Genomic DNA, 15,746 nt, shown 5'->3' on the forward strand with positions numbered 1-15,746 from the left:
ACCAGTAATGTTTCAGCAGAAGAAAAAGGAACTAAATCTTGGAACCTGCTGCTCAGTAGCTTTCTCCCCATACTCAGTTTGGCACTGTAAAATAGATCCTTCTTCTTCAGTATCTTGTTTTTAGCAGGCACTGAACTCATGTAGGGGCAAGGTGAAGTCATCTTCCACTTACATTGCCCAGTCCCATTCAGTTAGCTAGTTTTATAAAATTGGTTCAGTGTGCTCAATCTGTTTCGAAGATGAGAATAAAGGCTCTTCGTTAATTGCCGTGTTCTTATTTAACAGCCAGTCTTCCAGGATAATGTAGCAATTTTGCCTCTAATTACTTATCACAGTGATGGAAATGTTTTGCAGCCATTTATCCAAAGGACTACATCCTCATCTACATCCATACTCTACAAGCCACCTGACGGTGTGTGGCAGAGGGTACCTTGAGTACCTCTATCAGTTCTCGATTCTATTCCAGTACGCAAACAGTGGAGGATTTCTGATTCCACACAAGACAATAACAGATGACTTATTCTCACTGCCTGTGATTTGAATTTTTCCCTCTCTCTTGCTGGTGCATATTGCCACAATTATTTCAGCAAATATGAAATATCAAAATAATGCTTTCTAACAGCTCGGCTCTTATTTCATGATTACATGAGACAGGTTGTGCCAGGGAAACTTTTTGCTTGGTGTTCATTCTGCTTCATTTGACCTAACTGTTAATTTTCTGTGTTGATTTGATTTTGTCAAATGCATTTAATATTACTGCATGCACTTCTGCTTGTGCTTCAGTGCAACTGATCTTTGATTTTATAAACACACTTTATCTGTCTCCTTGCTGTCAATACAAAATTTATTTCAACAATTCAATTTGCGTTCCTCATTCCTTTTATGTTTTATGCTCCCTCTAGTCATAAATTCTGGATATTTACTACTTCACAACTGAGAAATGATGCAAGGAAGTAGGAAATGCCAGCAATAAACTAACCAAATGTTTAATTATTTTCATAGTGCTTTACCAGAGTCCAACACACTCATTGAATGAAGGTTGTATTACAGACATCTTTAACTCAGTAGCACGGTTTCTGAAAGTCATTTCTCACATGTGGTCACTGTAAAATTAATTAGGTAATGCTCTTATTTTTATCTAAAATCATCTTTTTGATGTAATGATAATTTGGAGAAAAGTGAGAGTTTTGCTGCTTTTTATGTATAAATTTCACAACTGTGAATTTGTTCTACTATGTAGATCCAATTACAATTATGCAAAAATTATTACCAATATATATTTATTTATTTCAGAAAAAGTCTGATCCACTGTCAAGGGCAGCCAGTTCTCCACCATACCAGCCACCTGAAATTTTCAAAACAGATGACTATTTTCCAAAAACTGAGGAGTTAGGAGCAGCATCGAATGATTGAAGATTTCTGTGGAGAGGCACTGCTACTGATATATTTTTGTATACATTTATGTAACAGAACGTAACGTTTGAATATTTAGTCGAATCTTGAGTTTTGTGAATATTTGAAGACGGTATCTGATAATGTAACTGATGTTTATTTTCAAATGATTAAGGATTTTGTTTTATGTTAAACAAGAGTTACTGTTGTGAACACTACATAGTGACAGCCTGTTCTCTGTCATCCTGTTGCCAGAGGCAAGCATGTGGTGCTGTAGAGCTTCCAGTCAGCTAGTCGGCAGAAAGCTTTGCAGCCTTTTGATTTACAAAAACGAAAGTAATTACATTATTAAAGAGAATAAAAAATATTTCATGACTCAGCTTCTTAATTAGATGAAAGACTGAATTCCCTACACAAGTAGTGCCTTATAGAAACTCCTTCACCAAAGAAGACAAATTAAATACTCCTGAATTCCAATGAAGATCTTCTGCCAAGATGAGAAACGTAGAAGTAGATATCCTCGGTGTAGCAAACCAGCTTAAATCATTTTAATAAAGGCAAGGCTTCTGGTCCAGATTCTATACCAGTCAAGTTCCTTTCAGAATATACTGATACAATAGCTCCATATTTAGCAATTATATACAACCGCTTGCTCACAGAAAGATCCACACCTAGAGACTGGAAAAATTGCTTAACTCACACCAACACTCAAAAAGGGAAATCCACTGAATTACAGGCCCATATCACTAACGTTGATTTGCAGCAGGGTTTCGGAACATATACTGTGTTTGAACATTATTAATTACATCGAAGATTATTGACATAGTCAGCACGGATTCAGAAAATATTGTTCTTGTGAAACACAACTAGCTCTTTATACTCTTGTAGTAATGAGTGCTATCGACAGGGGATGTCAACTTGATTGCATATTTTTAGATTTCCAAAAGGCTTTCAACACCATTCCTCACAAGAGTCTTCTAACCAAACTGCGTGCCTATGGAATATTACCTCAGTTGTATGACTGGACTCATGATTTCCTGTCAGAAGGGTCACATTTCATAGTAATAGACAGAAAGTCAACGAGTAAAACAGAAGTAATATCTGTCGTTCCCCAAGGAAGTGTTACAGGCCCTCTATTGTTCCTGATCTATATTCACGACATAGGAGACAATCTGATTAGCCCTCTTAGATTGTTTGCAGATGATGCTGTCATTTACCATCAATGATTTATATATGATATCCGTATGGTGCAAAAAGTTGCAATTGACCCTGAACAAAGAAAAGTGTGAAGTTATTCACATAAGTAATAAAAGAAATCCACTAAATTTCGATTATGCGGCAAGTCACACATACCTGAAGGCTGCAAATTCAACTAAATATTTAGGGATTACAATTACAAATAACCTAAATTGTAATGATCACATAGATAGGTAATGTTGTGGGTAGAGCAAACCAAAGACTGCGATTCATTGGCAGAACACTTAAAAGGTGCAACAGGCTTACTAAAGAGACTACTTACACCACACTTGTCTGCCCTATTCTGGAGTACTGCTGTGTGCTCTGGGATCCGCATCAGGTGGGACTGACAGGTGACGTCGAAAAAATTCATAGAAGGGAAGCTCATTTTGTATTATCGCAAAGTGGGGGGATAGTGCCACAGACATGATATGTGAATTGGAGTGGCAATCATTAAAACAAAGGCATTTTTTGTTGCCACAGGATCTTCTCGTGAAATTTCAATCGCTGAGACATGATCATCACAACAAAATAAGATAAATCATTGCTCGCACAGAAAAATTTAGGTGCTCATTTTTCCCGCCGTTCAAAAGTGGAATGGTAGAGAGACAGCTTGAAGGTGGCTCATTGAACCCTATGCCAGGCACTTTATTGTGAATAGCAGAGTAATTACGTAGTTGCAGATGGGGATGTACATGACTTTTCAATTGTGCTCTTATGATCTTGCCTAACCATATCCTCAGGTGGGGGCGGGAGAATTGATGATCAGTGTTATACATGAGATCTTAGCTTTCCTTGTAGCTACATCGTGTGTACGTTAAGTTAAACACTTAACTTTTACTAATTGTGCATTTGCGCTACTTTAATGCTGTTATTGGCTGACTATATCATGTCCTCCATGCTCTGAATCTGCTGTTACAGGCTGGCAACACCATGTGACACAAGCTATCATTAGCTAACAATAGTGCATTGCAATCTCGATTTCAGTGCTTTGGAATTCATATGTTTATTTTCATAATAGGAAAATATGCAATGCACATGTTGCCACACGTCAAAGATCTTCCCACAATGAGTCTCTTTTTGCTGTGTTTTGTTTTCTGAAGTGCCGGCAACTTCTATGCTGATAAGTTTTACAGCACTGAGGGGAAAGTATATTGTCACTTAACACAGAGAAAATGTATTTTCACCTGAGGTATAGTGTATTTTTGCTTTAACTGGGAAATCCAGGAATTTTTTTCTTGTCTGAATGTAGACCCTCAACACTACTCACAAGATATTTTGCAGACAGTAGCCACATATAACACTGGCTGTACCTGTAAAACTATATCGTTGTAGAGCACATAGTTCAGGAGAGACAAGAACATACACATAGAGCTGCATGAAAATGAAACTAGGGCGAAATTCGCTGGAGATACAGGTGAAATATGTATACAGACTATATTTGATGTGCGTATGCAGGTAAAACCACAGGTAAAAAAGCTCATTGTAAACCCCTGGAACAAGTTCAACCAAATTTGGTACATATAACAGATACAATGTGGAAAGAAATACTGTGGCATTAAGAACCACTAGCCTCCTATTGGGGTGAGTGTAACAACAGAAGAGAAGGGGGTGAGGAGCAGATGGACAGAGACAGGGAAGAAGAGATGGAGAGAGAGAGAGAGAGAGAGAGAGAGATTGGATTTCTTTTATTCCCCTTTTTGTCATCTCACTGATTTGCATCTTTTCACCAGTACAATGATAGGAAAAAAATAATATGATATTTTTCAGCTCATACTGCTGCACAAGTGGTCAAATTTCTGGACGCGCACTATCTCGGAGAGCAGAGTGTATCTCCCGAATGTGGAAAACCACGTATTGCTATTCCAGAGAAACGGTTACTTGGAAAGACAGATACAGCATACCCTGCACCACACGACTAGGGAGAAGTACAAAGTCGCAGAGAAAGTGGTAACCACAGCTTTTATACTGTACCCGGGTGTGCTGCTGGAGAAAAATTGAGTGCAGCTTCAGAAAGCAACAAGTTAAAATGTTTTTCTACCCATCCAACAAATCACAGCATTACTGAGCAGCATTAAAGATAATCTAGGTCTACAGGTGGCTGGGGTATGCCAGATTCTGTGTCAATGCAGTAAAACATATATTGGACAAACAGTACACACCTTCGAGGATAGCTGCCAAGAACACCAATGTTACACCCAACTAATTTACTCCAGGTCAACGGTCACAGAACATTGTCTGTACACATGTGATGGAACCAGGGTTTTAGCACAAAGGTCTGCATCATTAGAGAATCCATTGAAATATGGACCAGGATCAGTCTTATCAACTAAGACTGGGGCTACTTTCTCAGCAAGACTTGGACACCAGCATTGTGTCTAATTAAGGAGAAGACACTCAGCTGAAACAACGAGTAGATGGATGCAGTGCCTACATTGACGCTGCTACAGCGGGATGCCACCTTGGGCATGCACAGCCACAGTCACCAAAGCAGGCACCTCTTCGGCTGCCAACACACACACACACACACACACACACACACACACACACACACACACACTCGGGCACAGGTTACATATAGAGCAGCCCACAGGAGATGTGGAGCAAGGGTACACAAGTCTGCTGTGCGCCCCAGGAGGTAAGTCTGTCAGAACATCAGGCGATGACAACATGTCTGATTGCCAGAATGTCTACTCACACAACGAACCAGCGCTATACCCGTGTACAGTTCGAGCAACAAATATGCCAGGAGAAACTGAAGAGTCAATCTAACTGTCCTTGCTGTCCCTATAAGAGTATATATTACTATGTGTGTCACTTAAATATTTGTTCTTGAAACTTTGTAAGCAGCTTTCCCAAAGTGGTCTACACCTATTTTCAAGCATCTACCCATTGAAGTTTTCCAGCACATCTGCGATGCTGTCTCTTTAGTCAGACATACATGTGGCCATTCGCGCTGCCCTTCCTTGTATGCAGTTACAAGAGAAATCTCTCGACTCAAAGAGGAATTCCGTGTGCCAGTTGTATTTACAACCATTATGTACCACTGTGATTAGAATGGTAAAATATACATGAGCCCCTCAGCAAAATGCATGTAATAATATACAAAATCACTATACGCACATTTGGTGAAAGCAATACCTGGACAATCCTCAGAATTACCTTCTTCAGCTGCAAAATCAAATGCCACTTGAATCACATTCTTAAAGTCACCAAATGTGTGGGAGTACTGCACCCAGTTGTTAGGCCAGGAATATTGAAGCATAGGCTGTTCATAACTAGCTGTCTGCCCCAATGTATCAGGCTATGCATTTTCATTATAAAAATTCTATTTCCTAATTTAGTGGCGAAGTTAGTGCAGAGTGTCCTTATGGAGTCTGTTATCCTTCTGGCATACATTTTATACTGCCAGAAGAAATATACATCCAAAGGCTGTGATCATGCATTCAGTGTCTTTACCTTTGACTAAATCGACTTTTAAAGTCAGTGAGCTCTCCTGCCCGACCCAGTCTGCTCTTATTGCTTCCCTACTGAGAACACAATACTCACCGCCTCCTCCTATACTGACAGGGCTGTATGTTGTGACATCTACTGGGAAATACCGTATTACACAGGTGTGTGTGGATACTTTTAAGGGGAGGTTTACTATCATTTGGTTCAAAAAAATCAACTTTTTTTAAAATTGCATTTTTGGACCCATAAAAGTGTTTAGAATCCAACCTTGAAACGATTTTTCTGAATACAGAACGGAAATGCTCGTTATTTGCGGTTGAAAAAAAAAAAAGCACCTGCCTGAAATTGGCTTCTTTCACGCAGCAGTTTTTTTCTTTTGGTGGAAGAGTTATTGTACCGGTGCTTATGAGACAACACACAAAATTCAAATGAAAGTTTAAACGCGTGTGTTTGGAAGCTAGCCCCCTAGCATTTGCATTCTGATGCGAAGACTGTGGAGATTGCGACTTTCCTGGCAGTGAGCAGCTTCAACAAAGGGTATTCAGCAATTCTGAAGACCATGACAACGACGGACATCACCCTGGGACTCGATTCGACGCAGTTCGCCAAGCATTCGGACGACCACCGGATTAAAGCGGCCGAAAACTGCTTGTCACCGGCAGTATGAGCGACTCTTGAGCAGCGCAGGACGGCCCAGATTGAGCAGAACACCCTCTATGAGGAAGAGGAAGGTCTAGTTTATGGACCCGGAATAGCAGATTGAACATACATTGCATAATATGGCATTTATATGTAGTCAAAACTTAAAATGCGTTTTTCTCAAAATTACGTTTTTTTTATGAACCATGGACCTTGCTGTTGACGGGGAGGCTTGCGTGCCTCAGCAATACAGATAGCCGTACCGTAGGTGCAACCACAACGGAGGGGTATCTGTTGAGAGGCCAGACAAACACGTGGTTCCCGAAGAGGGGCAGCAGCCTTTTCAGTAGTTGCAGGGGCAACAGTCTGGATGATTGACTGATCTGGCCTTGTAACACTAACCAAAACGGCCTTGCTGTGGTGGTACTGGGAATGGCTGAAAGCAAGGGGAAACTACAGCCGTAATTTTTCCCAAGGGCATGCAGCTTTACTGTATGGTTGAATGATGATGGCGTCCTCTTGGGTAAAATATTCCGGAGATACAATAGTCCCCCATTCGGAACTCCCGGTGGGGACTACTCAAGAGGACGTCGTTATCAGGAGAAAGAAAACTGACATTCTACGGATCGGAGTGTGGAATGTCAGATCCCTTAATCGGGCAGGTAAGTTAGAAAATTTAAAAAGGGAAATGGATAGGTTAAAGTTAGATACAGCGGGAATTAGTGTAGTTATAAATACAAAATCAAATAGGGGTAATGCAGGAGTAGGTTTAATAATGAATAAAAAAATAGGAGTGTGGGTAAGCTACTACAAACAGCATAGTGAACACGTTATTGTGGCCAAGATAGATACGAAGTCCACGCCTACTACAGTAGTACAAGTTTATATGCCAACTAGCTCCACAGATGACGAAGAAATTGATGAAATGTATGATGAGATAAAAGAAATTATTCAGATAGTGAAGGGAGACCAAAATTTAATAGTCATGGGTGACTGGAATTCGATAGTAGGAAAAGGAAGAGAAGGAAACGTAGTAGGTGAATATGGAATGGGAGTAAGGAATGAACGAGGAAGATGCCAGGTAGAATTTTGCACAGAGCATAACTTTATCATGGCTAACACATGTTTCAAGAACCATAAAAGAAGGCTGTATACATGAAAGAAGCCCAGAGATACTGGAAGGTCTCAGATAGATTATATAATGGTAAGACAGAGATTCGGGAACCAGGTTTTAAATTGTAAGACATTTCCAGGGGCAGATGTGGACTCTGACCACAATCTATTGGTTATGAATTGTAGATTAAAACTGAAGAAACTGCAAAAAGGTGGGAATTTAAGGAGATGGGACCTGAATAAACTGAAAGAACCAGAGGTTGTACAGAGTTTCAGGGAGAGCATAAGGGAACAATTGACAGAAACGGGGGAAAGAAATACAGTAGAAGAAGAATGGGTAGCTCTGAGGGATGAAGTAGTGAAGGCAGCAGAGGATCAAGTAGGTAAAAAGACGAGGGCTAATAGAACTCCTTGGGTAACAGAAGATTTATTGAATTTAATTGATGAATGGAGAAAATATAAAAATGCAGTAAATGAAGCAGGCAAAAAGGAATACAAACGTCTCAAAAATGAGATCGACAGGAAGTGCAAAATGGCTAAGCAGGGATGGCTAGAGGACAAATGTAAGGATGTAGAGGCTTATCTCACTAGCGGTAAGATAGATACTGCCTACAGGAAAATTAAAGAGACCTTTGGAGAAAAGAGAGCCACTTGTATGAATATCAAGAGCTCAGATGGAGACCCAGTTCTCAAAGAAGGGAAAGCAGAAAGGTGGAAGGAGTATATAGAGGGTCTATACAAGGGTGATGATGTACTTGACGGCAATATTATGGAAATGGAAGAGGATGTAGATGAAGATGAAATGGGAGATAGGATACTGCGTGAAGGGTTTGACAGAGCACTGAACGACCTGAGTTGAAACAAGGTCCAGGGAGTAGACAACATTCCATTAGAACTACTGACGGCCTTGGGAGAGCCAGTCCTGACAAAACTCTACCATCTGGTGAGCAAGATGTATGAGACAGGCGAAATACCCTCAGACTTCAAGAAGAATATAATAATTCTAATCTCAAAGAAAGCAGGTGTTGATAGATGTGAAAATTACCGAACTATCAGTTTAATAAGTCACAGCTGCAAAATACTAACGCAAATTGTTTACAGAAGAATGGAAAAACTTTTAGAAGCTGACCTCGGGGAAGATCAGTTTGGATTCCTTAGAAATGTTGGAACATGTGAGGCAATACTGACCTTATGACTTATTTTAGAAGAAAGATTAAGGAAACGCAAACTTACATTTCTAGCATTTGTAGACTTAGAGAAAGCTTTTGACAATGTTGACTGGAATACTCTCTTTCAAATTCTAAAGGTGGCAGGGGTAAAATACAGAAACCAGATGGCAGTTGTAAGAGTAGAGGGGCATGAAAGGGAAGCAGTGATTGGGAAGGGAGTGAGACAGGGTTGTAGCCTCTCCCCGATGTTATTCAATCTGTATATTGAGCAAGCAGTAAAGGAAACAAAAGAAAAATTTGGAGTTGGTATTAAAATCCATGGAGAAGAAATAAAAACTTTGAGGTCGGCCAATGGCATTGTAATTCTGTCAGAGACAGCAAAGGACTTGGAAGAGCAGTTGAATGGAATGGATAGTGTCTTGAAGCGAGGATATAAGATAAACATCAACAAAAGCGAAACGAGGATAGTGGAATGTAGTCTAATTAAGTCGGGTGATGTTGAGGGTATTAGATTAGGAAATGAGACACTTAAAGTAGTAAAGGAGTTTTGCTATTTGGGGAGCAAAATAACTGATGATGGTCGAAGTAGAGAGGATATAAAATATAGACTGGCAATGGCAAGGAAAGCGTTTCTGAAGAAGAGAAATTTGTTAACATCGAGTATAGATTTAAGTGTCAGGAAGTGAAACATGGACGATAACTAGTTTGGACAAGAAGAGAAAAGAAGCTTTCGAAATGTGGTGCTACAGAAGAATGCTGAAGATTAGATGGGTAGATCATATAACTAATGAGGAGGTATTGAATAGGATTGCGGAGAAGAGGAGTTTGTGGCACAACTTGACAAGAAGAAGACACCGGTTGGTAGGATATGTTCTGAGGCATCAAGGGATCACAAATTTAGCATTGGAGGGCAGCATGAAGGGTAAAAGTTGTAGAGGGAGACAAAGAAATGAATACACTAAGCGGATTCAGAAGGATGTAGGTTGCAGTAGGTACTGGGAGATGAAGAAGCTTGCACAGGATAGAGTAGTATGGAGAGCTGCATCAAACCAGTCTCTGGACTGACCACCACCACAACAACAACAACAACACCTGTAAATGAATCATTTACTATTGTTGGGTCCTTGCGAGCACTCGAATAGTTACAAAGTAGTATACACTTACAGTTATTTGTGACATTATCATTAACAACATTCACAAAAAAGGATTTTAAGTAGTCTTTTGACATTTTCCCATTTCTGTTAGCCTCCAAAGGTATGGTCTTCAGTAGCCTTTTTAACTTTCAGGCTGAAAGTTTTTCCTGAAGACACTTTTTTTTCCTTTGGTGTCCACTCACTGAAAGTCCAACACATAATTTACAATTGTCAGACTGGACCAAGGCAACTGTTGATTTTTCTCCTTTTTAGATAGTGTTGCACCATATGTTAGTTCATTATTGAACCCACTTTAATCAGTGTTCCAAATGAATTGTTGCTCTGGAAACTTGCAGTTTTTTGGTTCACTTGATCTTCCTGTGCATCTCCAACTGTCATGAACGCAGTGTCTTTTTACAGTACTTTCAGTATTGTTTCTTGAGGCATGCTATGAAAGATGGAGAACATTTCAACTTTGTTTGGCCAATTTCTTTTACATTTTGCACTGCCCAAAAAACAGACACATTTCCCTTCATTCCCTGCTGGGTCAAATGGGCTGGCTTGTTTCCTCTAAATGAATGGTCATTATGTTTTTTTTTTCTCTCCACATAATCAAATATTACTTTGATGTTTGATGTGCTTTTTAATTGATGGATGTCTCTTCAATACTGTAATTAGTAACAGGTCACAGCTTTATGTGGAGGTGTATAGTAATAATCATAAGTACATTCAAGAAATTATTCCAAAAATTTTGTTTAAATGCTAACAATATTGGATTTCTTTCCTGGTGAAGGTTCATGCTCACCAGAACTGTTAGCTTCTTTTTGAGGAGCACTGTTTTCGAACACTATTAATCACATTATCGTCTATAAAATCATTTTCTTCATCCAGTACCCTATTCAGTGTTATTTCAGTTGAGCATTCAAATGAATAATCAGATCCACCAAAAACATTGCAAAACTATAACATCATCTTAACTTGGATCCCACAATATTTAAAACATCCCAAGCATTATTTTTTGCTGTATATGTATGAATATACTGACACAAATCTACTAAACACAACTATTTCTACAGAAACTGAGTGACTGGTGTATTAACCCCTCCCCCCCCCCCCCCCCCCCCTTCTCCGCCCTCCTTCAAGACACCAAGTGCTCTTGTGTACAAATCAAGGGCAACATAATCACACCCTGCCACTGATGTGGTTAGAAATGTGAGATAGGTCTATGCACAAATGTTTAAACATAAATTCTTGTTCAAGCCAAGAGAAGTCCCTTGTCAGTATCCACTGTTAACTCTGTTTGGTAAGGGTCCTACACATTTGACCAATTTTCTAGAATGAGAGGATTTTCATTTTCATGGAGGATCTTTGACTGACAGATTATTGAAATACTCCAGAGTCCTTGTGTTTCATGTCCCCGTATGCCTTTCATTTACTGGTCACATGAGGGGGGAGGGAGTTCAGGGCTGCAAAATTACTGAAAAACAGTCTATGTAACTGTTGTTTCATTCCACATAAGTCTCATGAAACGATCATTACGAGAAAATTAGATGCCATATTGAGCTTTACTATCAATCATCTCTCCAACCACTTTTTAATGGAACAGGAACCAGAGTGAGGAATATAGTGGTACCAGAAGTACCCTCCACCACACGCAGTACGGTGGCTTGTGGAGTGTGTGTGTGTGTGTGTGTGTGTGTGTGTGTGTGTGTAGATGTTGGTTGATATTAGAAGTTTATATTACCATCTAAAATGTATGCAGTGCATCATGCCCTTTTGCATAGCCTGAGTGATTCCGCTCACTGAGCTGGTGATTTATTTGTTACCTACAACAGCTGACTATAAAGATGCAAGCATACTTTGTCTGATTCATCAAATGGGCCTGGTCCCCTAAGTAGTCCCAACAATAGAGCTGCATTTGCATGTTGTATAACAAGCCTATAGTGTTTGCTTGCTTAGTACCAAACACCAAATTTGTATGCAAAGCAATTAGGTACAATTCCACCTGAAGAGGAATGTATGAAACTTATTTCAGCTGTAAATAGTAAGTTCTTCCTATTCCCTTTGTGAGTGATTATAAGGAAAGTTCAACTGAAAAGATATGAAACATTGTAACATCAAACTGGTTGAACTTTGCGTATGCTGCTTTGTGGTAATGTACAGACACATCTAGGGATGTGAAGTAGTGTCTAGCATGTCCGTAAAAAATTCAAAGTTGTGCCCTCACCATGGACGGTGAGACTCCTCATCTTTTTGGACAAGCGAGGTACGATACTCACCAAATTCCTCGAGCACGGAAAAACTATTTACAGTGATGCATACTGTGAGAGATCCCATAACATATGCAAGTCCTTCAAGAGCAAATGGCCTGGGCTGGTCATGGAGGGCGTGATTCTGCTTTGCAATGATGTTCGTTGATATTACTCCATGTCACACAAAGTGCAATGGCCAAATTCAAGTGAGAGCATCAACCCTACACCCCAGACACGTTGCCCTGCAACTTCCATGTGTTTGGACCACTAAAAAAAAATCTCGCAGGGAATCATTTTAACTCGGACAATGAACTGAAGAACACAGTGGAGGACTGGCTCCTGCCATGGGGAAGAGGGAATCTTTCAGCTCTTGAAACAGTGGGACAGTTGTGCTCAGACCTCTGGGGATTACTTTGAATACAGGCTTCAATTATACTCTCGGCATTGTTTCTTAGCTTTTCTTTTGAACTCCCCTCATACATGGCACTGAAGTGAATTGCAACACCAAGAAGAACAGCAAATAACCAAAATTTAAAAATTGTGTGTATTTAGTGTAGTAAGAATACTATATGATTAAACGTTTAGGTGATATTGATGGTGTACAGGGTGTGAAGTTCAACGCGCAGAGCAGCCAGCTCTAGCAGCAGCAATGGCTCTGGCCCAAATGACACACAGGGTTACATCATTCCATGTTGCTTCAAGTCTATGCTCAGGGTAAACAATTGTAGTGCCTGGCGACTAGTGGCATGGCAATCACTTGACAACCTGCCCTTCACATGTGCGGTTACACTGAAATGTTATTCATTTGCATATTGAAGTATGTAGTACACTTTATGTCAGTTTAATGTTCATGTTTAACATGGACAACACTTTCGAGACGACTACAGGAACTGTTTTGTTGACGGCCTCCTTAAAGTATCCAGGGTACTACTGATGCTGGTGTAGAGGGATGTTTGCACTTTTGTTATTCAGCATTCAGAAATGTTGTCATTTTTCATTATTATTTTATTTAAAAAATTCAGTGTACTTTTATTCTCTAAGAAAACTGAAAAGAGGGGAGGGCATGACCTGTTCTTTTCGCAAACAGGGAAAACAATTAGCTGTCACAAAAGTGTAGCATAGCATTTTTAAGGGAATAAAATTTTGTGAAAATATGTGAACAAAAACCAAAGTATATAGAAGAAAACGGAAACACCCTTCTCATCAATGGGAAACAAGTTCAGATAAATATTAAACATTACTATTCTTTCAATGGACTTCAGGATTTTTAGGCAGTATACATTAAGGGGAGCTGGAATGATGAAAGTGACAAAATTAATGTTTTTTGTTTTTTTTTTTTTCATTATAAAATTATTTGGAGTTTTCTGAATAAATCAAATCAAGTTTCAGCCTTTTAAGTGAATTCTAAGTGTGTTTTTCATCGCTGCAAAGTTGACGCGTCGCGTAAACGGTTGTAACGACTTGGTGTGTCACCTCTGACGGCGCCGATTGCTGGCTGCAAGCAGGGTATTTTTACGGAATTAGACAGTGTTTTGTTTTCCAACATTGTATGGCTTCACCTCTGTGATAAGTGACTGCTCATATCGGTAAACATAAACACTATAGCATGTGTGCTGACTTGTGGAGTTTGCTTTGTTTAGTTTAGCTGTTCAATTTTGCATATTTGATGAATTTTGCTCGTACCTGTTTTACATATTTGGTTCGTGGATATCAATATGCCCCGTTTCAGCAGTCGAGCATTTAAGAAAAGGCACAAAAGAGTGGAAGAAGAAATCTTTTTTCGTTTTGAAGGGAGATGCTGCCCAGACTGCTTCACCAACTACTCCAAAGAATGTGATAGAAATCCTTCCAGCAAGAAACTTTGTGACAGCAAAGAAAAATTTGAAAACTATGGAAGTGACAGTAATGATGTGAATGAAATAATTAACATTTCCTTAATGAGATTTTCACTCTGCCAGGAAGTTTCAACATTTCCTTGTTCTCTAATATTTTGAAACATAATGTATTATGCCAAGTTTGCACAGAAACAGGACTGTAATTGAAAATAGCTTCACACATTGGTTTGGCATGTAAAATGTTATTGAAGTGTAACAAATGTGCTGCAGAAGTTTCGTTTTCTAATTCTAACAGTATTCCTTGTAGTGGTAATAGTGGAAAGAAGGTGTATGATATAAATGTTAATGGCTTGTGTTGCATCGGTAAGGGCAGTGCTGCAGGGACAATGTTATGTGGAATTATGAACTTGCAAAAACCACCAACCAAGTTTGGATTTTATAATGATTTGGTGGGATCTTCTGCTGAAGATATTGCTCAAGCAACAATGAAGAAAGCAGTTAAGAATCTGTGACAGATTAAGGGGAATTGTAGAGATTTAACCATTGCTTTAGATGGATCATAGCAACGTAGAGGTCATAAATCTCTAAATGGAGTTGCGACAGCTACCAGTGGAGACAGTTGCAAAGTAATTGATGTTTCTATCCTCTCAAAACATTGTAGATGTAAGGGCAATACCAAGGACGAACACAGTGAAAGTTGTGAAGCAAAGTTTCACAGCACGAGTGGAGCGATGGAAGTAGAGGGACTGACAGCAATTTTTTCCAGATCACAGGAGTGGTATAATGTACGATACACTAACTATCTAGGAGATGGTGATTCTAAGGGATTTAAAGCTTTAGAGAACCCAGACTTTAAGGCAATGAAATTCACATAAAAAAACAGGAGTGCATTGGACATGTGCAGAAGCGCATGGGGGCTCGCTTGTGCAAACTACAGCAGACATTAGGATCCCAGAAGCTTAGTGATGGTAAGACCCTTGAAGGAAGAGGAAGATTGACAGATGAAACAGTTGATAGATGGCAGAGGCATTACGGGTGTGCAATTAGGCAAAATACAAGAAGCATTGAGCATATGAGGAGAGCAGTATGGGCATTATTTTTTCATACTGCACCAACAAATGAGCACCCACAACGTGCACTGTGCCCCACACTCAAGGTGTAAGTACCTATCAGGAAAGGAATATGCCCATAAAAACAGTTTGCCAAATGCTATTATTGATGTAATTAAGCCCATATTCAGAGATTTATCACAGCCAAGTTTATTGGAAAAGTGTTTACATGAGAAAAGACAAAATCCAAATGAAAGTGTAAATAATTTAATTTGGATTAGGATTCCCAAAAGTGTGTGTGTGAACAGATAAAAACATTGCATTTTGAAGTGCTTAATTGCTGAAGGAAGACTAAGAGGTGCAGGAAGAAGAGAGAAAAGTCTACAACATGCAGCAAAAGGGAAGAAAAGACCAGTGAAAAGGAAAAACTGGAAAAAGAAGAGGATGCTGCTAATCCATCATATGGGGCAGGACT

General features: G+C 39.5%; 1 protein-coding gene across 5 annotated transcripts in view; it reads left to right on the top strand.

Moving 5' to 3' along the window:
* LOC124612325 (biogenesis of lysosome-related organelles complex 1 subunit 4) overlaps positions 1-15,746 on the top strand; it is a 69,730-nt gene that overhangs the window by 51,205 nt on the left and 2,779 nt on the right. For 3 of the 5 annotated variants that reach the window (XM_047140461.1, XM_047140458.1, XM_047140459.1), the window contains one exon: positions 1,294-1,771. The exons of 1 other annotated variant lie outside the window; for it this stretch is intronic. In XM_047140461.1, coding sequence (XP_046996417.1) covers positions 1,294-1,393 — 100 coding nt within the window. In that variant the 3' untranslated portion in view covers positions 1,394-1,771. Of the gene's footprint in view, positions 1-1,293; positions 1,772-15,746 lie in introns of those variants that run through there. One more of the 5 variants, XR_006979528.1, reaches the window with a different exon arrangement.

This window comes from Schistocerca americana, chromosome 4, assembly GCF_021461395.2.
Source record: "Schistocerca americana isolate TAMUIC-IGC-003095 chromosome 4, iqSchAmer2.1, whole genome shotgun sequence".
Taxonomy (NCBI): Eukaryota; Metazoa; Arthropoda; class Insecta; order Orthoptera; family Acrididae; genus Schistocerca; species Schistocerca americana.